We start from the raw sequence: 25,010 nt of genomic DNA on the forward strand, positions 1-25,010 counted from the left end.
GGGTTGAATACCCGAAAATTCAGGGTCTTTTATGTAAAAACGAAACGTTTTCTTACTTCAGCCACTTAAAAGGGGACTGCGGTTGAATTTACAGAAATAAAGGGACTTTTTTGCAAAATTGCTAATGACGTACGACCAGAAGCGATACCTGCTTTATTAGTAGGGAAAGATAAAGGAAAACGTTTGAAATCAACCGGATGATAACAGAGAAAGATAAACCCCCCGCGCTGCTTGACACGTGCCCTGGGCCCATCCACCGCTTTCCACCAGCCGCGACCTTATCTCTTCTTGCTCTCTCTTCCCCACACGTTATTCCCCACTCCTTTTCCCTCCTCCCCGTCTCTGTTCGTTAGAGAGATGCTCCCATGGCGACGCAAACAGCAGCAACTCCATAGAGGCAAACCAGGAGGAGCCACGGCGCACCATCTGCTGTATCTCGCGGCTTATTGAAGAGCCGTGAAGCCCCGCGCGCCACCAGCTGCGGTGCTGCAACCCCATGGAGGCGACGCAACACGAAGGGGAGAGGCGGCTGCTCGCCGGCGAATCCCGGTGCTTGCGACGCAGCTGGCCACCGGCGAATCCTGGTGCTTCCGACGCAGCTGCTCGCCGGAGAATCCCAGTGCTTGCGATATAGCTACTCATGGTGTGAGCGCCATGGTGCAGGGGATCAATTGGCCCTGAGACGCAATGCTCACCAGCTGCTCGCCGGCGGCTCCTGATGCGGCACGCCGGATGGGGGCGCGGCGGTGCAGGGTAATTGTTGTTGCGATGCAGCGCTCATCACTGGCTGCCAGGGTTGCAATGGAGCTTCGCCGGAGTTGCAGTGGAGCTTCGTCTGAGCCGGGTGTACCGTTGGAGCTCCGGCGAGGCTGCAATGGAGCTCGGCCAGAGTTGCAATAGAGCTTCGCGTGGAGCTATCGGTGTTGCATTGGAGCTACGCCGGAGTTGCAATGGAGCTCGCCGGAGTTACCCAGAGTTGCAATGAAGCTTTGCCGGAGCTGTCAGTGCTGCGTTGAAGCCCGCCGGGTCTGCAATGGAGCTCGTTGGACGCTATCGGCGCTGCGTTGGAGCGGTGGAGCTCTGCCATAGGTGCAATGGCGCTGCTGTGTTGAGCTGCCGTGCCGTTGTTGTGATCCAACGGCCACCAGCACACTGATCGGACGTCTACCTAGGCGGATGATCCGGCTGATTTGTAGTAGCCCCAAGATAAAACCATGTTCACCCTTAAATTTTCGACCGTGAAGGCCTTTCCATCAAAAAAGAGAAAGAAAAACTAGACCATCCGCTGAACCGCGCGTGACGGGTAGCGACCGACGCACAGGCACAGCCAAAAAAAGTTGCAAGCTAGCAAAAACGAACCCCACTTCGACGGCAGACTACCGCTGACCGCCGCCTTGATCTGCTTCCGGCGCCACTACGCCGGCCATGGGCTGTTCGTCTTCTCTGCCAGGTTGGCCTCCTTCTCACCAACAGGCCAAGGTGACATCTTACTTTCCCTACTTGGCCCTCGTATCCTTTTTATTCCTCTGTCGCGCTGCATATGGAAGCTGGAGTATCGAAATCTCAGGTCAGTAGGATGTTGCCCTACGGGATGGATTAAGATGGGGCGACTTTAGCCTTTCGATTAACGGCTCAGGAGGCAGGTCAATGCTGGTGTTGTTTGGGGGTAAATCTTGGCGGGGACTAGCGACGGCGGCCCGGTAGCAAGTTGCTTAATTGTTGAGGTGTTTGGTTCGTACTGTATTTGGTAAGCATGTGTATGTGATTTCTTAGATTTCTTAGATTCTGTTCCATATAACATAAGGGACTGCATTCATGATCGTGGAGTAGGTTAGAGTTTGTGTTGGGGAAAGTTTAATCTTTTTAGGTTGGTCAGTTCTCAGCTGCAATTAGTACACTGGCACTAGGTGGTCATGTAGATGCGAAATTATGAATTTCCGCGATGATAAATAGAGTTAGATTGCTAGGCAGATATACTCACAACTAGTTATGTTTTTGGTAGCTTTTGGATTACCACTGCATCCTGAATGTTGATAATGTAGAATTGCTTCTCACCAAACATGTAGGATGAAACACTAGTTATTGCGGTTGAGTGATCATGCTATTGTGGGAGCAATGACACAAAATGTGTAGACATCTGCATTTTGTGGGTTATGTATAGATTTGGGTTCCTAAATTGGTACTCCATCCGATTCATATTACTTCTCACCCAAAAGGATGTATCTAGACATATTTCAGTGCTAGATACATCCGTTTGAGCGACAAGTAAGATCGGAGGGAGTACCTTAGTCTCATTGATACATGTATGTAAGCTCGCGAAGGAGTCCCCGAGGGGGTGAGGGTGATGTGTACGTTCTTTTTCGATAAAGGGCGCTGTATTACTTAAAAAGGGATGTGTATGTCCTAGTGACGGGTTCTCCAAGAATACCAAATTTGGTGAGATTGATACAATAATTATTACAAATGACAACATGTAAAAGTGGTATTTACAGGGCTTCTCTCACAAGAAGAATTAATATACCCCCAAACAGAATAAGTCAGGGTCTGAAGGGTAAAATTATCTACAAAAGGAATATCTACATGTTGATGATGGAGGGGCACTGAGTCAGCTCCCTTCCGAGTACAGCCGTCTCTTGGGAGTTCGGATCATTTGATGTTTGTCAAGGTTATGTCCTTTGACTCCTACAATTTGAAATGCCTTAGCCTGGGGGTGGCCTGGGAGAGCTAGGGGTCAAAGATTGCATCAAGTGCACCTGTCTGGCAAGGTCTAACAGACACCTGTAATAGTGCTAACCCTGAAGGCACATTGATTGATTGGATTTGGATATTTGATCACAAGTTCCAAATATTCGTTCACTGCGTTCTGTAATAGTATGTAAAGTATGAACACAGAATCTGGCTTCAACCTGCAAATTTGTATCCAGTCTCTTGATGTTCATTGATAGACCACATCCAACCCCAGTCAGTAGTAAACCGAGAAATAAAATCTCATGATTTCATCTACTTTACACCTTTTTTTAATATTACCCAGAAAGGAATCTATTCAATTTTTTCTTAAAAAAGAAGGAAATTAGTTGTCAAACATACCATGAAATGGGATATGCCTGTACTTATTGTGATCTAGGCTCATGCTTAGGATAAGAAGACTAGTGTGTGAAGAAGGATGCTTGGGCGTTTATTTTACCACTTTGAGCCACATGTAAACTGTAAGATATTTTGTACTCCCTCCGTCCCAAAATAAGTGTCTCAGCTTTGTACTAACTCTGGTACAAAGTTGTACTAAGCTTGAGACACTTATTTTGGGACAGAGGGAGTATGAAACATGCTGTTAGGGAGATTTCGGAGTATTTCATACTTTTTTATTTTATGTTCTAAAGTGTAGCATTCTTTCACCTAGTATTGACAAGTTCAGTTAATTTGCTATAGCTACTTTAAAAAATATTCTGCTAGAGCTGCTTGAATGTAGCATCCAACATTAATTAGCTCTTCAGTTGTGTTTGCTATGTATATTTATGGGTTGTTTCATTCTGTGGTCCGTCATATGTGTCCAGAATTCACTCTTTCCATTTGACTCTGCTTGCAAGCGGACATTTTTTTTTTCTCATGCTGATGCATAAATGGTCTTTTTATTCAGCAAACAGTACTGGAGGCTTGGGCAATATCAACAACGAGAACTCTGCAACTGACTCAAAGAATTTGAAAGTGAAGGTCTGCTATATGCTATCCTCTTTAGATTATTTATTTGTTCGTTGTTAGTTCAAAGTTTATGTCCTTGCAGTATTTTGCATCTCCTTTGTTAACATCAAGTTGAATTAAAATAAGAAACTATGCCTGTTGATTCCATTTTCACTATTGTGTAGTTGGTTTTACTGGGAGATTCTGGTGTTGGGAAAAGCTGCATTGTTCTTCGCTTTGTCCGTGGTCAGTTTGACCCCACATCAAAGGTGAAACAACTACCCAATTTTGTCCAACTTTCTGAACACTAGGAATGATTTCCCTTGTCGCTTTCTACATACAGTATTTCTTTCATCTTATTTAACTACGATGGATTTAGGTAACTATTGGTGCATCATTTCTGTCACAAACATTGGCATTGGAGGACTCCACAACAGTGAAGTTTGAAATATGGGACACTGCTGGCCAGGAGAGGTACACATTCTGTGGTTAAATCATACCTATAGGCTATAGTACATCTTTGCACTGATTTCTAGTATAAAATTACTGTACCATCTTTTACTTTCACATACATTCTGCTTAGCTGATTTATGTTATCTGCAAGCGTTTAAGATGCTTTTCTTACCACACAAGAAGTCATGACAACAGACCAATTTCAGGTATGCTGCATTAGCACCTCTGTACTACAGGGGAGCTGGTGCTGCAATCGTTGTCTATGACATAACAAGTGCAGAATCATTCATCAAAGCACAATATTGGGTGAAGGTATACCATCTTTTCCCTTCCGCTCTGCCATGCAACAAGCTACCAAAGTCACTCTTACGCTTTTGTAATGTGTCCTTTTATGTATTTTGGTTGGATTTACCTTTCTGCTTCTAACTTGTTATACTAGATTTTTATTTTGCCATGGCATTTTTCTAAACAGTCAATCTGTTAGGTTTCCATTAGAGCAAGTATAATAAGGGTCTTATAGCCTGCTTATGTTACCACTTTTGTCTATGTGGAGGAGAGAGAGAAGAAAGAAATGAGGGGTGTCGGCTCTCATCCAAAAGCCCACCTCTACATGTGCTCCATGGCAAACATAGTAAATATGGAGGAAAAGAGAAAGAGAGAAGGTGGAGAAAAGGACTAATCTAATAGCCAACCTTATAGCCAATCTCATTGTATAAAGTGATTATAAATATGCAGCAGCATACCACGCAGTCCAATCCATTTGGTTCCCCAACCAAACATGCCTAAGGTTACGTTTAGTATGCAAGCTCATCTAAACAATTACAAATGAGCAGCCTTGTAAGTCGTGACAAATGCAGCCCAAGTGATCACTGTTCAATTCTGCACATGTTCTGTTACTTTTTTTTATTCAGGGCCAACTGTTTGATTAGTAGTTTTGCAGTTACTAGAGTTGTGACACCCCCAATTTGACCGTACACTAATCATACACGCAAACGTGTACGTTCAAGATCAGGGACTCACGGGAAGATATCACAACACAACTCTACAAATAAAATAAGTCATATAAGCATCATATTACAAGCCAGGGGCCTCGTAGGCTCGAATACAAGAGCTCGATCATAGACGAGTCAGCGAAAGCAACAATATCTGAGTACAGACAAGTTAAACAAGTTTGCCTTAAGAAGGCTAGCACAAACGGGGATACAGATCGAAAGAGGTGCAGGCCTCCTGCCTGGGATCCTCCTAACTACTCCTGGTCGCCGTCAGCGGGCTGCACGTAGTAGTTGGCTCCTCCCGAGTAGTAGTAGTCGTCGTTGACGGTGGCGTCTGGCTCCTGGGCTCCAACGTCTGGTTGCGACAACCAGGTAGAAGGAAAAGGGGAAAAGAGGGAGAAAGCAACCGTGAGTACTCATCCAAAGTACTCGCAAGCAAGGAGCTACACTACATATGTATGCATTGGTATCAAAGGGAATAAGGGTATCATATGTGGACTGAACTGCAGAATGCCGGAATAAGAGGGGGATAGCTAGTCTTATCAAAGACTACGCTTCTGGTAACCTCCATCTTGCAGCAGGAGAAGAGAGTAGATGGTAAGTTCACCAAGTAGCATCGCATAGCATAATCCTAACCGATGATCCTCCCCTCGTCGCCCTGTGAAAGAGCGATCACCGGTTGTATCTGACACTTGGAAGGGTGTGTTTTATTAAATATCCGGTTCTAGTTGTCATAAGGTCAAGGTACAACTCCAAGTCGTCATGTTACCGAAGATCATGGCTATTCGAATAGATTAACTTCCCTGTAGGGGTGCACCACATAACCCAACACGCGCGATCCCATTTGGCCGGACACACTTTCCTGGGTCATGCCCGGCCTCGGAAGATCAACACGTCGCAACCCTACTAGGCACAACAGAGAGGTCAACACGCCGGTCTAAATCCTATGGCGCAGGGGTCTGGGCCCATCGCCCTTTGCACACCTGCACGTTGCGAACGCGGTCGGAAGCAGAACTAGCCCCCTTAATACAAGAGCAGGCTTACGTTCCAATCCGGCGCGCGCCGCTCAGTCGCTGACGTCATGAAGGCTTCGACTGGTACCACGACGTCGAGTGCCCATAACTGTCCCCGCGTAGATGGTTAGTGCGTATAGGCCAGTAGCCAGACTCAGATCAAATACCAAGATCTCGTTAAACGTGTTATTTTGAAATAACCGCGAACGCCGACCAGGGCTAGGCCCACCTCTCTCCTAGGTGGTCTCAACCTGCCCTGTCGCTTCGCCACAAAGATCCACTCAGAGGGCCGTCGGGACAAACGTCCTTTCGGACCCAATCCGTGGATCACTCGCGGGTACTCCTACGAGCCGACCCGTCTTTAGTCACCACAAGTATCATATATTATGTATATAAGTATATACCCGTGATCAACTCCCGAGTGATCACGGCCCGATGGTATAGCATGGCAGACGGACAAGAAAGTATGGCCACTGATGATTAAACTAGCATCCTATACTAAGCATTTAGGATTGCACGTAAGGTATCAACAATTGTAGCAACAATGACAGGCTATGCATCAGGATAGGATTAACGAAAAGTAGTAACATGCTACACTACTCTAATGCAAGCAGTATAAAGGAGAGTAGGCGATATCTGGTGATCAAGGGGGGGCTTGCCTGGTTGCTCTGACAAGAGAGAGGGGTCGTCTTCAATGTAGTCGAACACATGGACATCGGCAACGGTCTCAAGAGTCTACCGGAAATAAGTAACGAAGGGGGAACACAATAAATAACAGAGCAATCAAATGTAACACAAAGCAAGACGCGGCAATACGTTGTGCTAGGGGTGATGTAACGCAGGGATAGGTGATACCGGCCAAGGGGGGAAACATCCGGGAAGTATTCCCGGTGTTTTGCGTTTTTGGACAGATACATCGGAGGGGAAATGTTGCTTGTTTGCTATGTTAGGGATGTGTGGCGGACGAACGGGCTGCGTATTTGGATTCGTCTTGTCGTTCTAAGCATCTTTCATGTATAAAGTTTTTCCATCCGAGTTACCGATTATTTTATATTAATTTTCAACGTTTTAATCATTTTTTGAATTTTCTATATTTATTTTTAATACGAAATACTAAATGGCTAATATGCTAAGTACACACAGGTCAGTACCCTCCAAAGGCAGACAAGTGGGGCCCCGGTCAAAGTCAACAGTCAAGTTTTGACTGATCAATAGTGTCAGTTGGGACCCGGTTGTCATTGACTTAGCTAGTTAAACCTTATCCATTAAAATAGTGCATGGGTCCCACGTGTCATTTGCACATAATTTTAACTAGGGTTTTTTTAGTGGTGGGGACTAACAGAGGGTGTTTTGTGCTAGGCTTAGAGCTAATCAACAAATAGGCTCCTAATCTAATCTGGGATGGCCCATCCATTGTGTGGCTGTACATCACGCACAAGAACACACACGCACATGGCCATGGCGTGGCCAAGATGTGTGAGCAGCCGCAGGGGAAAGTAGCAGCGGCCACAGGGGAAAGTAGCAGCGGCAAGTAGCAGTGGCCGTGGCCAAGCAGCAGCGGCTGCACGCGGCGCTGGCCGGCGCGGTCGGCGAGCAGGGGCAAGGGCGCTGGGGGCGAGCAGCAGGCGAGTGCAGGTGTGCGCGGGTGCGGCCGACTGCAGCGACAACGCATCGGCGAGGCAACGCGCGGGGCCGCCGGGTGGACAGCAGGGGCGCGGGGCGGTAGCGGGCAACGTCAGGCGGTAGGCACGCAGCAGCAGTCAGCGACGAGGCGGCAAGCGAGCGCGGTAGCGGGAGCGGTGGTAGCAAGCGGAGCATATCGATAGTAGGCGGCGGCAGGAGCAACATCAGCTAGTATGCACGTACGCGTACGCGTACGCGGGAGCTCGGACGAGCTTAAGAAGATGCAGGGGAGGAGTGGAGCTCACATCGGAGCTCAAGGAGGACTCGGGGATGCCGGAGCTGCTCGAAGATGGGCGAATCGAAGACGAACAGAAGCGGTTGTCGACGGAGGGGATCGACGGATGCGGCGCCGTCTTGTCGATCCGGGAAGAGGCAGTCCACTTCGGGGTTGAGGACGATGGCCTGCGTCTTCTGGATACAAAGGCTTGGCAGGGGAGTGGTCGAGGCCACGACAACGGCGACGACACGGCGACAACAACAGGCGGACGAGCTCGGGAGGGAGAGAGAGCGTGGGGGCGGGGATTGGGGCGCGCTAGGGTTCCTCAGGGAGAGGGGGGCTTGGTGCGGCCTTATCCCCTCCGCGGACCGTCAGATGGGAGGCGCGTGGGCGTCGTCGGCAGTGGCGCCGGTCGATGGGCGCCACGCCCTGTCTCCGCTCCTGTAGCGAGGAGGGAGGTGACCCGGTTGGGCTGGGCAAGGTCTGCTAGCTGGGCCGGTTGGCCCAGTGGGGGGAGGGGTTGTTTTCTGTTTCATGTTTTTTATTAGTTACCAGTTCATTTGTTTTATAAAATACAAAAGTTGTACCTAGATTAGTATTCCAATGTATTCCACTGCCACAAAAGTTGAACTCCAAAATAAAATAGTTTAAAATTTTATTAATCACAAAAAGGCATTTAATTACTTGTTTATGTTGCTGTTTTATTTATTTTAAAGCACTTAAATATTTTATAGGAATGTGGTTTATTCACCACAATTACATATGAATTATTTGCTACAGCTAGAACTTTTTAGTTTTGACTTTTGAATTTTTTTAATTATTTCACTTTGTTTTAAAGTTGAATTTTGAATCGGTTTGAATCAACGTGAGATTAACATTAGTAATCTTGGTGACGTGGCATCAGTAGTAGAGGGTTACTATAGCTTAAATATCTGGGCGTCACAATTCTCCACTACAAGAAATCTCGTCCCGAGATTTAAGAGGGGGACTAAGGGGGAAAGGCTTGGTTACGAAATTCTAACGAATCTTCTCGGTCTTGGTTGCTCTTCTTGAAGAGGTCGATCCATTACATTGACGTCTTCATTTCTCTGCTTCAGGTCATCATGGTGAAGTCGTCCTTTTCTTCAGGAACTCCAACGTACTTACGAATAGGTAAGGGGGCAGCTCGGCTACGACAACATGCTTATGAGGGAAACAATCTGGGGTTAACCCATGAATGAACATAAGATTATCTTTCGAGCTGAACATATAGAATACTTGCTACACATTTCTTTTGGCCAAAGATGAGACGGGATGTTGAGCGTTTTGTTGCTCGCTACACTACATGTCAAAGAGCTAAGTCATGACTCAATCCTCATGGTTTATATATGCCTTTGCCTGTACCTAGTGTTCCTTGGGAGGATATATCTATGGACTTTGTTTTAGGTTTACCTCGAACAAAGAAGGGGAGGGATAGCATATTTGTTGTCGTGGATAGGTTCTCGAAAATGGCACACTTTATACCATGTCATAAAAGCGATGATGATGTTAATGTTGCTGATTTGTTCTTTCGTGAAATTATTCGCTTACATGGTGTGCCAAATACTATTGTTTCAGATCGTGATACTAAATTTCTTAGCCACTTTTGGAGATGTTTATGGGCTAAGTTGGGGACTAAGCTGCTTTTTAGTACTACTTGTCACCTCCAAACTGATGGACAAATTGAAGTAGTCAATAGAACATTGTCTACTATGCTTAGGGCTGTTTTGAAGAATAAAAAAAATGTGGGAAGAATGCTTGCCTCATATTGAATTTGCTTATAATCGTTCATTGCATTCTACTACTAAGATGTGCCCTTTTGAAATTGTGTATGGTTTCCTACCTCGTGCACCTATTGATTTGTTGCCTCTTCCATCTTCAGAGAAGGTTAATTTTGATGCTAAAGAACGTTTTGAATTGATTTTAAAAATGCATGAGTTAACTAAGGAAAACATTGAGCGTATGAATGCTAAATATAAACTTGCTAGAGATAAGGGTAGAAAACATGTTGTGTTTGCGCCTGGAGATCTTGTTTGGTTAGATTTGCGTAAAGATAGATTTCCTAATCTGCGCAAATCAAAGCTAATGCCACGTGCTGATGGTCCTTTTAAGATGTTAGAGAAAATAAATGATAATGCATATAAACTTGAGCTACATGTAGATTTTGGGGTTAGTCCCACTTTTAACATTGCAGATTTGAAGCCTTATTTGGGTGAGGAAGATGCGCTTCCGTCGAGGACGACTTCATTTCAAGAAGGGGAGGATGATGAGGACATCAATACCATTGTTACACCCACAGCCCCTACTGTTACATATACTGGACCAATTACTAGAGCTCGCGCACGCCAATTAAATTATCAAGTACTTTTGTTTCTTGGTAATGATTCTAATGTTCATGAGATTATGATGCTGCCTAAATTGGATACATTTGTTTTGCTTACAAATGAAGGGCCTAGCTTGAAGAAGGATGAACATTGGAGCAAGAACACGCATGGAGTTGATGGCATGCGCAAGGGGATCAAGAACGGAGTTACAAGTGATGATTTCAGGACTTTGAAGCCGCCATAAGGAGTGCATGAAGCCTTGGACGAAATATACAAGATGCCACTTCATAATATTCGTCCATAGGCTATTCTAGGTGCCGCGTCACCTTATTAATGGGCCAGGCCCATGTAATTTCGAAATACTTAAGTATAGGCTATTTTTAGAGTCCGTATGTGTGGGGAAACAAGAGTTAGGGTTGGTTTCGGACCCCACCCTCAAGGGCCACGAAATTCCCCCCCCCCCTCTTCCTCCATATATACAGCCCTTAGGGCGTCGTTTAGACTTTGGGTTTTGTTTAGATTAAAAGTTCGCCATAGCTGCAACTTCGCGTACTTCGTTTGTGTCCAACGACCAGGCCAAGACGTCACAGAACCCCACCTTGATCAATAAAGCTTTCATCTTATATTCGCAATATCCCGATTGCAATCTCAGTTTCTTGCTTGTTCTTCGTTTGCTCGCAGGAAACAGACCCTCGTGGTCAGGTTGATCGTGCTCCGGCGTGGTCAATAACCCTCGGAAGTTGGTTTAGCGATTGCTAAGGCGCGACGTCTCGCACGTTCGTAGTCGGATCGTCAAGGTCAACTCCCACAGAAAACGATAGCCACCATCTCATCGAAACATCGGGACACCTTAGCCTCTATCAAATAGGCAAGGTTCTCGTCCATCGGTGGCTACCGGAATGTTATCAACAATAGTAACAGGGTCTTATGATAGAGTAGTACACCAAGGTGTTTACATAAGCAGTGAATTATTACTGCTTAGATCATATAGATCACAAGAAATATTAAATAAAATAATGGAAAGGAAAATATGATTATCAGATCAAACAGAACAATGGAAAGGAAAAAATGTGTTTAAACACATTCAGTGGTATATCCTTCCCAAGCACAAGCAGAGCATGATATCTATGACAGGATACAACGTAGAAAACTCTATAGGTAAGGGGAGAGAAACTTCTTGACATTACCCATACAACGGTGTTTGGATAATTGATGGATAAACTTTAGTATTGTGCTTCAAATGTTCTTATCGAAAATCGAAGTACTACAGACATGCTTCGAGATAGCATTGGCATGGTCACTGGGTAGAGATCAGACTTTGGATACACAAAGGATCCATCAGGAACAACTCATAGAATAAGTCTTCCAGTTTCCTCACAGAAGAATGGATAGCCTTGCTGAAAAGGAAACTATAACAATAGGGCCTCCGGCCAGGTGTGCTAGGCATGACATCATCTTACCGGGTCATATAAAGACCCGTTGTTATAACTATTGGAAATATGTCCCAATCATCATATCTGACCGAGATTCAGATCTGATTGGTGCCATGATGCCTCAGACTCAGGATGTCTGAGAAGAAAAGGTGCAACACAATTGACGAGACGACATTGTAAGATTCTCGGGGGATGTACCATGGAAGCGAGTTCCGAAACAAGAGTTCATCATTAAGACCAAGGAGAGGATGAAGAGGTGGCTGATGAACTCAGCGACAACTCAGTGAGATTTTCAAAAAATGGATTTCCACAATTATGTGAACAAGGAGATAGCTTTTTGTCAGATCAAATGATATAATGATGTATGCTCGAGGAAAACATACACGATTAAACATTGGTTGATGGTGCACCCGAAATACGGACTTAGGTAGCATAAACAATGTCAGAATGGCGATTCGATAACCAATGGTCTAAGAATGAAATGTTGACCATTAACTTCAAAGTAATAAGGCTGCTAAAAGTTTTTTAAAATTACTAGTCCATCTGTCGGTATTCCTGTTAGGAACAACACGGGGACCAAGAAAAGAATGGTGATGGTGAAGTATCACTGATACAAGAATTCTCAAGAGGTGGTGAAATTCTCACAACATCCTTGACAAAAATGCAGTAATACTTCAAGGTAGAATATAATACGAGCTGGATAGCAAGTTGCATCCATAACATGAACAAGTTAGTGATGAAAGGAAGGTAAAGATGTTGTTGATGGTAACTCAAATTACCATGGGACAAGGATGGCACTTATCATCATGAATTCAATTGATATCTTGAAAGGGGTCAAAATGTTGATGGTGATCACGACACACTTGTCGAGGGGTTTCATGAGGATATAATCGATCATCGATGACATCAAGCAAAAGGAAGGGTGAAGCGAAAGTTATCAGAACCATGGGTATGAAAAAAAACTCGAAATCAAGTTTGCTATTCAAGGAGAAATGATATGACAATGAAGATCGACGTAAGATTAGCTCACTGTCGAAATTTGTTCTCCATGAAGAAGGACCAGGTAGCACAGTTAAAAATTAGCCCAATAATGGTATAGCCGATCAGGCTAGGAATGACTTGAAGCATTATTAAACTCATAAGCAACGAAATTAATAGGGTTATCAAACCGAAATGCGGAATCGATTCACATATCGGTGTTCTCGGTTGACGACAACCCAGATCCCAGAAAAATTGGAATCAGTGAGATATAACAGTTAATGAAGAACTCATAAGAAGTTATGCAGTTCCATGACATTATCAAGATATCATAGTGCAATACTCGACAGTAGATAAAAGTAAAGGTTGGACAGGTGCAATGATCTGCACAGGACAAGTACTTCAACTTGTCCGAGAAATGGTATTAAGGAGAAAATATGGTTGGAACCATGATTGCAAGGGACCAAACATAGATACAGGACGAACTTATAATAAGGGGATTATTATCATTTACAAGAAGCTTCGATGAAAAGTTCCACAATGGGTCCATGGGCATGAACGCAAAGGCTCAAGGTCGACTCCCACTTCTTCAATGCATAACCTTTCATTTTACTTCTAGCTTTTGATGAGGCTGTAGTGTAGAAATTATATCTGGCGAAACAACAGAAGAGTATGACTCGCGAAAACTTTCGGGTTCATACCGTTTGGGGAAGGCATAGGTTCAACCCATCGGGGCATCTTAGGAGTATATACCACAAATTTCAAGAATAATAACACAAGCTCGATAGTAGAGCATGCTTGATAAAGCAGAGGATACAATTTACCAAAGGCATTATGTATCCGAGGAAAAGCTCACATGCTTCTTGAATATGAAGGACGCTGTCGGATAATAATCCAACAAAGGACTTGACGGTCCACAAAGGATCTGATGTGAGTATCGGTGCCCAACCAGAAAAGGAAAGAATGCAAATGCATCAGGTTATAGAATCATCTGAATAATTCGAAGCATAAATGCAAAGGAATTATGAATCCAAATCGAAGGATCAGAAGTAGACGCTCTGATCAAGGATGGATAGGTTGAATAGTCTTAGGGGCACAATTTGACGACAATATGATTGGCGAGAACCAGCTCATGTTCAAAAATGACGTCTGAGCCAGAAAGATAATTTGAAAGGATCAACTGATGATTGCGTGCATTCGCACTCATGTTGAATCAATAGGATCAAAATGACGGTGTCTAAGGATACCGACGAATATTGCCAGACATATGGAAAGCATCCATAATGCAAGCAGACAAATATTGCAGAGCAATAAGCTACTAAGGATTTTTGGAGGATCGAATAGTATTTCGAAGACCATTGTGAAACACATGCACAATTGGGGGATGAGCTGATACTCGATAAGTGCGAGAATTATCCATAGGGGTATTCAGGTGACAAAGAATAGCAAGGCAGTAAACTTAAAGGATTATCGAAACAACGACGAGTATTTTGGTGTATCTTGTAATAACAAGACCAATTGGGAATGAATGTAGGAATAACAACTGCAAGTAGTTATCATAAGGGTTGACGGTGGAAGGGGAATTGCAAACGCGATGAACACAAGTTCCCGGGTTAATAGCGGAGAGTATCTTCAGGGTCTTCACATGCAGCAGACGATCATCAGTAATAAGGGGCTCTCCGAGTGAAAGTGATAACGAGATCCTAGTGTTAGATTTAGCAATATTCATTTAGCCCGAATAGAAGAGAGATCAGAGTCCCAAATATAGACAAGGAGTAAAAGATCCTAATACCACCTAATAATGACGTGGGCCCGTAAGCCACACATCCATGTTAGTAAAAGTTTTTCAATGACTAGACTCGACTTCGGCCAAGGAGCATGGAAGGAGGATTCCTACAGGCAGTCGGCTCTGATACCAACTTGTGACACCCCCAATTCGACCGTACACTAATCATACACGCAAACGCGTACGATCAAGATCAGGGACTCACGGGAAGATATCACAACACAACTCTACAAATAAAATAAGTCATACAAGAGCTCGATCATAGACGAGTCAGCGGAAGCAACAATATCTGAGTACAGACAAGTTAAACAAGTTTGCCTTAAGAAGGCTAGCACAAACGGGGATACAGATCGAAAAAGGCGCAGGCCTCCTGCCTGGGATCCTCCTAACTACTCCTGGTCGCCGTCAGCAGGCTGCACGTAGTAGTAGGCTCCTCCCGAGTAGTAGTAGTCGTCGACGACGGTGGCGTCTGGCTCCTGGGCTCCAACGTCTGGTTGCGACAACCAGGTAGAAGGGAAAGGGGAAAAGAGGGAGAAAGCAACCGTGAGTACTCATCCAAAGTACTCGCAAGCAAGGAGCTACACTACATATGTATGCATTGGTATCAAAGGGAATAAGGGTATCATATGTGGACTGAACTGCAGAATGCCGGAATAAGAGGGGGATAGCTAGTCTTATCGAAGACTATGCTTCTGGTAACCTCCATCTTGCAGCAGGAGAAGAGAGTAGATGGCAAGTTCACCAAGTAGCATCGCATAGCATAATCCTAACCGATGATCCTCCCCTCGTCGCCCTGTGAGAGAGCGACCACCGGTTGTATCTGACACTTGGAAGGGTGTGTTTTATTAAATATCCGGTTCTAGTTGTCATAAGGTCAAGGTACAACTCCAAGTCGTCATGTTACCGAAGATCACGGCTATTCGAATAGATTAACTTCCCTGCAGGGGTGCACCACATAACCCAACACGCGCGATCCCATTTGGCCGGACACACTTTCCTGGGTCATGCCCGGCCTCGGAAGATCAACACGTCGCAACCCTACCTAGGCACAACAGAGAGGTCAGCACGCCGGTCTAAATCCTATGGCGCAGGGGTCTGGGCCCATCGCCCTTTGCACACCTGCATGTTGCGAACGCGGTCGGAAGCAGAACTAGCCCCCTTAATACAAGAGTAGGCTTACGTTCCAATCCGGCACGCGCCGCTCAGTCACTGACGTCACGAAGGCTTCGACTGGTACCACGACGTCGAGTGCCCATAACTGTCCCCGCGTAGATGGTTAGTGCGTATAGGCCAGTAGCCAGACTCAGATCAAATACCAAGATCTCGTTAAACGTGTTATTTTGAAATAACCGCGAACGCCGACCAGGGCCAGGCCCACCTCTCTTCTAGGTGGTCTCAACCTGCCCTGTCGCTTCGCCACAAAGATCCACTCAGAGGGTCGTCGGGACAAACGTCCTTTCGGACCCAATCCGTGGATCACTCGCGGGTACTCCTACGAGCCGACCCGTCTTTAGTCACCACAAGTATCATATATTATGTATATAAGTATATACCCGTGATCAACTCCCGAGTGATCACGGCCCGATAGTATAGCATGGCAGACGGACAAGAATGTATGGCCACTGATGATTAAACTAGCATCCTATACTAAGCATTTAGGATTGCACGTAAGGTATCAACAATTGTAGCAACAATGACAGGCTATGCATCAGGATAGGATTAACGAAAAGTAGTAACATGCTACACTACTCTAATGCAAGTAGTATAAAGGAGAGTAGGCGATATCTGGTGATCAAGGGGGGGCTTGCCTGGTTGCTCTGACAAGAGAGAGGGGTCGTCTTCAATGTAGTCGAACACATGGACATCGGCAGCGGTCTCAAGAGTCTACCGGAAATAAGTAACGAAGGGGGAACACAATAAATAACAGAGCAATCAAATGTAACACAAAGCAAGACGCGGCAATACGTTGTGCTAGGGGTGATGTAACGCAGGGATAGGTGATACCGGCGTAGGGGGGAAACATCCGGGAAGTATTACCGGTGTTTTGCGTTTTCAGACAGATACACCGGAGGGGAAATGTTGCTTGTTTGTTATGCTAGGGATGTGTGGCGGACAAACGGGCTGCGTATTTGGATTCGTCTCGTCGTTCTAAGCATCTTTCATGTATAAAGTTTTTCCATCCGAGTTACCGATTATTTTATATTAATTTTCAATGTTTTAATCATTTTTTGAATTTTCTATGTTTATTTTTAATACGAAATACTAAATGGCTAATATGCTAAGTACACACAGGTCAGTACCCTCCAAAGGCAGACAAGTGGGGCTGTCGGAGTAATCGACCACGGGTACCCCGAGGACGGCAAGACGATATTTCAAGATATCGGGGCTAGCAAAGCCCCTCAGTCCGACTGTCCGGCCGCTCCTGCCGGCTCCCCGTCCGACTGCTCTGCCCGGCTGGCTGCCGACTGCACCAACCAGCCGGCTGCCGACTGCAGCCCAAAGCGACATCGACAAGACACCGACGAGACGGCCATACCTTAGACGAGACAACCGTAGAGTGACGATATCATCTACAGTGTATCTGTCCCTGGGCACTGTTTTATAAAGTGCACCAGGGACAAAAAGACATGCACATCATGAACCTGGGCATGGTGCCCCATGCCCACTTGCCCCCCACGCCACTACCTAGCTTAGGTAGTAAGCTACCACCATGCCTATATAAGCTAGCAAGCACATATCCATCCAGACACGGACGGATGGACACACACACTCACGGCCACAAGCCATGGCCATACATGGCCGGCTACTAGCATGCCTCGAATAGGCATATACCAGATCAGATGCACTGGTCACTTATCCCAGATATAGCTCCAGGAGCACTTTGTACTGCCCGATGTACATCCCAGATAGATACACTCAAACATGCAGCAGTAGGAGTATTATCTCTACGGAGAGCTCCGAAGCTGGGTAAACCACCGCGTGCTACTCGCATACCCGCTCCCGGGCCTATCAGCAGCAGTCTTACCCACACACTAAGCCCTTGTGGCATCTGTCGACTCGCAATCCCCCCGTGAGAAATACCACGACAGTTGGCGCCCACCGTGGGGCGGTACTACTACTACGCTACCACGCTGCTGCTGGTTTCGCTGTCCGGGCGGGACCCTTTTTTCTTCATCGCCTCCGCTGCGGCGTCGCGCCGTCTCTCCGGTAGCGCTCAGGGGCTCGACTTCGACCCGCCCCCGGAGCGGCCGTGCGGGACGGCGCGCCCTCGCCGTCGGCTTCGCCATCTTCGTCATCACCAACGCAGCGCCGGCCGTCCGTCCGCGCGCGCGCCGCACGCGGGGCCTAGCTTCGGTCGGCCATGATCGTCCCCTCGCCGATCGCGTCTGCTTTCCTCCGCGCAGCGCCTTGCTCCGGCCGACACGCGCGTTCGCTCCTCCACACACCATCTTTGCAAGCTAGTTAGATGCTAGTCAACAAAGGTCAAACCATTGGCCATACCACTACACACATACTACCCATGCAATGGCCATGTGCACTATCTGTACATTGGCTGGATGCAAGACTTCCACGCCGATGCGCGTTGGTCGGCTCCTCCGCGCGAGCTCGGCCCCGAGCTGCTCCCCGTCGCCGCAGCTGCCCACCGGGCCACGCCCTGCTCCGCCCCAAGCCTCCCGCGGCTGCTCCGCTGCTTCCAGCCGTGGCCGCACGCTGCTCCAACCCCGGGCCCTCCTCCTGTGCGCCCGTGGAGCCGCACCACCCGTCCGCACCTCCCGCGGTGCCCAGGAGCTCGAGCTCCTCCCCGTCTCCGCGCACTCGCCGCCCAGAGTCCCGCGCGCTCGAGCTCTCCTCCGGCTGCGCGCCTGCGCGCCCGTGCCGCTTGACCCGCGCTGCTGCCGACTCCGGATCCGGCTGCGCCGGCTGCCGCTGCCCTGGGCCGGCCTCCGCTCCTCTCCGCCTCGGATCGTGACCGGGTGCTCCACGTCCGCAGCCGGCTCCCGCGCCCGTCGCCCGCGACTGCGCCCACCCGGCTGCGTCGGGTTGACTCCGCCCGTGGCCGCCTGCTCACCGCTGCAGCCGGCCCCGGTCGCGTCCCTGCTGCTGCCGGCTCCGCGCTGTCCGGGCCTCCGCCTGTGTCGCCCCATCCTTCTGCTCCGGCACCCGCGCGTCCAGCTCGCCGGCCTCCAGCTGCACCAGGTCTCGGCCCCGGCCATCCCCGTGCAAGTCGCCGCTCTGCCCGCACCGTTCCGACCATCTGCCGGCTTCGCGCAGGCCGGCTTCGCGCAGGCCGGCTGCCGGCACCCCGGCCTCCACCACGCTCGGCCGCCTCCCGTACGCGCTCGCGTTGGCTTGGCCCTGCCACTCCGCCCCGCAGCTGCAGGCCCCGCCGCTACGCCCGCGCCTTGCCGGCGTATCCGCGCTTCACACTGCCGTCCCCAGCCGAATCCGAACCCGGCCTGCCGGCTGTGCCGCCTGGCCGCCTGCTGGCTCCGCGCCGACTTCTGCCCGCCGCGCCCGCCTGCGCCGGCTCTGGCGACCCGGCCTCCGCATCCAGCACCGGCCCGGGCCGGCTCCCCTGCGCCGCCTCGTCTCGAGTCCGCCGGCACCCGGCGCGCACCAGCCGGCCCCCGCTGCTTGCTGCTGCCGTCTTCTTCGAAGAGAAAAAGAATGAAAGAAAGAGAAAAGTCAGGGCCGAGTGCAAACAAGAAAGAGCCGGCATCCCTCTGCCCTGGCCGCCTGCCGCGCTGGCCTTCCGCGCATGGCGCGTGCGCCTGCAGTCCCCCACCGGCTATGTGAGCCCGGCCGCGTGCTCCTCCGCGACGTCGCCTGCCCCAGCAACTCCGCTTGGTTGCGCCGTCTTCTGGGCGCCCTGGCAGGCTCCCGCCATCCGACTGCGGCTCGTCCCGCCACCCGGCATCCGGCCTCCCTAGTCGTCTCGCCGGGTCCGCCCCGTGCCGCTCCTCGCCGGCACCCGCTCGCCTGCCGGCTTGCCGCCCAGCGCTGGCCGGCTCCACGTGTCTGCGCGACTCGGCCGGCTCCGCCTCCGACCCGACCCGACGACTCCGCTGCCGCACCGCGACCCGGCCGCCGGCTTGGCGTGCCAGCCGGCCTCCGCAGCGTCCCGCTCCTGCCGACTGCTCAGGCAGCGAAAAAAAAGAAGACAAAGTAGTTGCCGGGAGATCCGGCCCGACTGCTCAGCAGTCGGCCCGAATCTCGGGGGCTACACCCGGCGGGTGCGCTGACGCGCCCCCGCGAGAAAGAAGACAAGGTAGTTGCCGGAAGATCCGGCCCGACTGCTCAGCAGTCGGCCGAATCTCGGGGGCTACACCCAGCGGGTGCGCTGACGCGCCCCCGCGAGAGAGAAGACAAAGTAGTCGCTGGGAGATCCGGCCCGACTGCTCAGCGGTCGGCCCGAATCTCGGGGGCTACACCCAGCGGGTGCGCTGACGCGCTCCCGCGAAGAAGAAGACAAAGTAGTCGCCGGGAGATCCGGCCCGACTGCTCAACAGTAGGCCCGAATCTCGAGGGCTACACCCAGCGGGTGCGTTGACGCGCCCCCGTGAGAGAGAAAAAGACAAAGTAGTCGCCGGAAGATCCGGCCCGACTGCTCAGCAGTCGTCCGGAATCTGGGGGGCTACACCCAGCGGGTGCGCTGGCGCGCCCCCGCGAAAATTGCAGACAAGAGAAAAGTTCTGTCCGGCTGCCAGCAGCCGGCAGAAGAGGAAAAGAAGAAAAAGGCGCTGCAAGACGCCTCGCCGCCTGGCCGATCGAGCCTGACCGGCCGGGACCCCCCCTTCGAGCACCCGGGGGCTCGAAGGCTGCACCCAGCGGGTGCGCCGACGCGCTCCGCGAGCGCCGAGTCGCGCTGGCTGTCTCCGACGACCGCGACTACACGAAAATCAATGTGAGCTCCTTGCCCGCATATTTTTGCATCACGCAAGCACGGATAACCCCGAGCGATGCTCGGGTGCTATCTCCGCATTTTTTATGACAGTAGCATCACTGTTCGCCCCGGCGCCAGCCAGAGTTGGCCCGAGGGCTGGCCGCTTGGCCTGAGACGTTAGTTCCCGCAGACAGCTTAGTACCGTGCGCGGTACCAAAGGCCCACTCTTAGTCACAGACCGCAGAGCGGCTGTCCGACTAGCAAGAGTGAACGCTGGAGGCCACCCACGCGAAAAACGCCCGGGAAGAAAAACGTTCGGGCGACCCGGCCGTTTTCCTTTACAAGTATCTACTCGGTTGAATCTGCTCCTAGACTCTGAGTACTGTACACTCCACTTCGCGGCCCACTCTTAGCCACAGACCGCAGAGCGGCTGTTCGGCAAGCAAGAGCACAAGCCAAAAAGCGGAGGGAACACGAAAAAGATTAAGGGGGCTCGGACGAAACCGAGTCGGCACCCTCCGCATAAAACTTGCAATGCTAAAAGCAAACATTTGATATATCTGCATGGACTAACTTTGTCTTTTTTCTTGACAATTTCCATGAACACTCACCAAAAAACCTCCGCCCAACTTTGCCAAGTTGCCCGGAGGCTTGGGGGCTATTGTCGGAGTAATCGACCACGGGTACCCCGAGGACAGCAAGACGATATTTCAAGACATCGGGGCTAGCAAAGCCCCTCAGTCCGACTGTCCGGCCGCTCCTGCCGGCTCCCCGTCCGACTACTCTGCCCGGCCGACTGCCGACTGCCGACTGCACCAACCAGCCGGCTGCCGACTGCAGCCCGAAGCAACATCAACAAGACACCGACGAGACGGCCATACCTTAGACGAGACAACCGTAGAGTGACGATATCATCTACAGTGTATCTGTCCCTGGGCACTGTTTTATAAAGTGCACCAGGGACAAAGAGACATGCACATCATGAACCTGGGCATGGTGCCCCATGCCCACTTGCCCCCCACGCCACTACCTAGCTTAGGTAGTAAGCTACCACCATGCCTATATAAGCTAGCAAGCACACATCCATCCAGACACGGACGGATGGACACACACACACTCACGGCCACAAGCCATGGCCATACATGGCCGGCCACTAGCATGCCTCGAATAGGCATATACCAGATCAGATGCACTGGTCACTGATCCCAGATACAGCTCCAGGAGCACTTTGTACTGCCCGATGTACACCCCAGATAGATACACTCAGACATGCAGCAGTAGGAGTATTATCTCTACGGAGAGCTCCGAAGCTGGGTAAACCACCGCGTGCTACTCGCATACCCGCTCCCGGGCCTATCAGCAGCAGTCTTACCCACACACTAAGCCCTTGTGGCATCTGTCGACTCGCAAGCCCCCCGTGAGAAATACCACGACAGGGGCCCCGGTCAAAGTCAACAGTCAAGTTTTGACTGGTCAATAGTGTCAGTTGGGACCCGGTTGTCATTGACTTAGCTAGTTAAACATTATCCATTAAAATAGTGCATGGGTCCCACGTGTCATTTGCACATAATTTTAACTAGGGTTTATTTAGTGGTGGGGACTAACAGAGGGTGTTTTGTGCTAGGCTTAGAGCTAATCAACAAATAGGCCCCTAATCTAATCTGGGATGGCCCATCCATTGTGTGGCTGTACATCACGCACAAGAACACACACGCACATGGCCATGGCGTGGCCAAGATGTGTGAGCAGCCGCAGGGGAAAGTAGCAGCGGCCGCAGGGGAAAGTAGCAGCGGCAAGTAGCAGTGGCCGTGGCCAAGCAGCAGCGGCTGCACGCGGCGCTGGCCGGCGCGGTCGGCGAGCAGGGGCAAGGGCGCTGGGGGCGAGCAGTAGGCGAGTGCAGGTGTGCGCGGGTGCGGCCGACTGCAGCGACAGCGCATCGGCGAGGCAACGCGCGGGGCCGCGGGGTGGACAGCAGGGGCGCGGGGCGGTAGCGGGCAACGTCAGGCGGCAGGCACGCAGCAGCAGTCAGCGACGAGGCGGCAAGCGAGCGCGGTAGCGGGAGCGGTGGTAGCAAGCGGAGCATATCGATAGTAGGCGGCGGCACGAGCAACATCAGCTAGTATGCACGTACGCATATGCGTACGCGGGAGCTCGGACGAGCTTAAGAAGATGCAGGGGAGGAAGTGGAGCTCACATCGGAGCTCAAGGAGGACTCGGGGATGCCGGAGCTGCTCGAAGATGGGCGAATCGAAGACGAACATAAGCGGTTGTCGACGGAGGGGATCAACGGATGCTGCGCCGTCTTGTCGATCCGGGTCGAGGCAGTCCACTTTGGGGTTGAGGACGATGGCCTGCGTCTTCTGGATACAAAGGCTTGGCAGGGGAGTGGTCGAGGCTACGACAACGGCGACGACACGGCGACAACAACAGGCGGACGAGCTCGGGAGGGAGAGAGAGCGTGGGGGCGGGGATTGGGGCGCGCTAGGGTTCCTCAGGGAGAGGGGGGCTTGGTGCGGCCTTATCCCCTCCGCGGACCGTCAGATGGGAGGCGCGTGGGCGTCGTCGGCAGTGGCGCCGGTCGATGGGCGCCACGCCCTGTCTCCGCTCCTGTAGCGAGGAGGGAGGTGACCCGGTTGGGCTGGGCAAGGTCTGCTAGCTGGGCCAGTTGGCCCAGTGGGGGGAGGGGTTGTTTTCTGTTTCCTGTTTTTTATTAGTTACCAGTTCATGTTTTATAAAATACAAAAGTTGTACCTAGATTAGTATTCCAATGTATTCCACTGCCACAAAAGTTGAACTCCAAAATAAAATAGTTTAAAATTTTATTAATCACAAAAAGGCATTTAATTACTTGTTTGTGTTGCTGTTTTCTTTATTTTAGAGCACTTAAATATTTTATAGGAATGTGGTTTATTCACCACAATTACATATGAATTATTTTCTACAGCTAGAACTTTTTAGTTTTGACTTTCGAATTTTTTTAATTATTTCACTTTGTTTTAAAATTGAATTTTGAATCGGTTTGAATCAACGCGAGATTAACATTAGTAATCTTGGTGACGTAGCATCAGTAGTAGAGGGTTACTGTAGCTTAAATATCTGGGCGTCACAAGAGTAAAGTTGAATGATCTGTCCTCCTTCATCTTTCATTTCTTAATGATGTTGTTAAATAATCTTTTTCTTTCTTTCTTCAGGAACTTCAGAAACACGGTAGCCAGGATATGATCATGGCTTTGGTAGGAAATAAGGCTGACCTACATGAAAAACGCACTGTGTCTTCTCAGGTGTGCATAATTTTCTGGGAGAATGTGTCTTGGGATATTGATGCTGAATGAATTATAAGGAGATTTTGAACCATATATGCTTTGCTCTCTGAAGGAAGCACAGGAGCACGCGGACATGCACAATATGTTTTTCGTTGAGACATCGGCGAAAACGGCTGATAATATAAACCAACTATTCGAGGTATGTATCAAGATCCTAGATTATAGCAAGCAATTTGCTTTTGCACGTAGAGAGAGTTGGTGACAAACGTCACAAAAACATTAGATTTACCTAAGCTCTATTCAGGGGTGTACCCAGAGTTGGGCCACGTCCATGGCTAGACAAGAGATTGGTACGGGCTGGGCCTTTTCCCATTTTCTAAACATTCACTTGTTACCCTAAAATTAGCTGGGCTTTTGGTCACAAGCCAGGGTTGCAGGCCTTGGCTGCCCTGGGCGGCTCTGTTCATCAGTTTTTTCTTTAACTGAAGAAAAATCAGTTTTTTGTTGAGTGACGCAAAAGTGCTTGTGACAGAGAAGATCAATGCATGTTTATTACTCCCTCTCTAAACTTTTATAAGACGTTTTAGGTCACTAGGGAGTACTAATTGATATGCTGATTGGCCTGTGTGCATAAACTGAAAATGATGGAATTCTGAAATATTTTCTATGTTACTTTTCTTTGGAGAAAACCTTGTGTTTTTTGTTCAAAACATCTAGACTCTCCTAGTCCAACCACCATTCGTCATGTTCTTATTTGTGAAAAAATGCCGGTTTTATTACATGTTATATGGCCAGGGCATGTTTTCGAAGCTCGACTTCCCCCACATCCTACTGTTGTGCTGTTCCCCTAAACAGTAGAGGTATCAGTAAAAAATCATGTTAAGCACACTGTATTTTACTTGATGACAGGAAATTGCCAAGAGGCTGCCGAGGCCTACACCGCCGTCCTGATTAACATCGGTCTGTGTTTGTAAACAGCCTGGGTGATTGTGTAATGCACAATATGAGTAGAAACGCCTGAACGAACATTTGTGGCTGTTTCAACATGGCAGGTCAGGCCATCTGTATCCCTGCGATCATTGTTTTTGGAAACGTAGCTCATGTAAAGCTTGTCCATTGCTCTAACTGTGCCGAAATGGTGGAGGTAATCTGCTCCCAGCACGGGTAAGTTAAATGAAGCTTAGGGCCGTGCTCTAACGCATGGATGTTCAGTAAGTATCTTAATATGGTTGAGACTGAAACATCTTATCAATGCAGTGCATTGTTTTTAGGTTCGGTTTGACTCGCCTGT

At 49.2% G+C, this 25,010-nt stretch overlaps 1 protein-coding gene across 4 annotated transcripts; it reads left to right on the forward strand.

Annotated features, from left to right (window-relative positions):
* The first annotated feature begins 1,249 nt into the window (after positions 1 to 1,249).
* LOC125505995 (ras-related protein RABF1-like) lies at positions 1,250 to 23,996 on the forward strand. Of its 4 annotated transcripts, XM_048670883.1 has the most exons (8): positions 1,250 to 1,450; positions 1,783 to 1,830; positions 3,635 to 3,708; positions 3,861 to 3,944; positions 4,055 to 4,149; positions 4,365 to 4,440; positions 23,648 to 23,737; positions 23,832 to 23,996. In XM_048670883.1, exons 1-8 carry the CDS (start codon positions 1,426 to 1,428, stop codon positions 23,979 to 23,981), a joined length of 642 nt encoding a protein of 213 aa, XP_048526840.1. In that variant the 5' UTR covers positions 1,250 to 1,425; the 3' UTR covers positions 23,982 to 23,996. The 4 variants fall into 4 exon arrangements, 1 of the variants encoding a protein (XP_048526840.1); XR_007282570.1 differs by lacking the exons at positions 1,783 to 1,830; positions 23,648 to 23,737; positions 23,832 to 23,996 and adding exons at positions 1,568 to 1,747; positions 9,131 to 9,335 and having other exon boundaries at positions 1,250 to 1,479; positions 4,335 to 4,440; XR_007282568.1 differs by lacking the exons at positions 1,783 to 1,830; positions 23,648 to 23,737; positions 23,832 to 23,996 and adding exons at positions 1,568 to 1,747; positions 9,131 to 9,335 and having other exon boundaries at positions 4,335 to 4,440.
* The last annotated feature ends 1,014 nt before the right edge of the window (positions 23,997 to 25,010 follow it).

Source organism: Triticum urartu, chromosome 1 (assembly GCF_003073215.2).
Source record: "Triticum urartu cultivar G1812 chromosome 1, Tu2.1, whole genome shotgun sequence".
Classification (NCBI taxonomy): domain Eukaryota; kingdom Viridiplantae; phylum Streptophyta; class Magnoliopsida; order Poales; family Poaceae; genus Triticum; species Triticum urartu.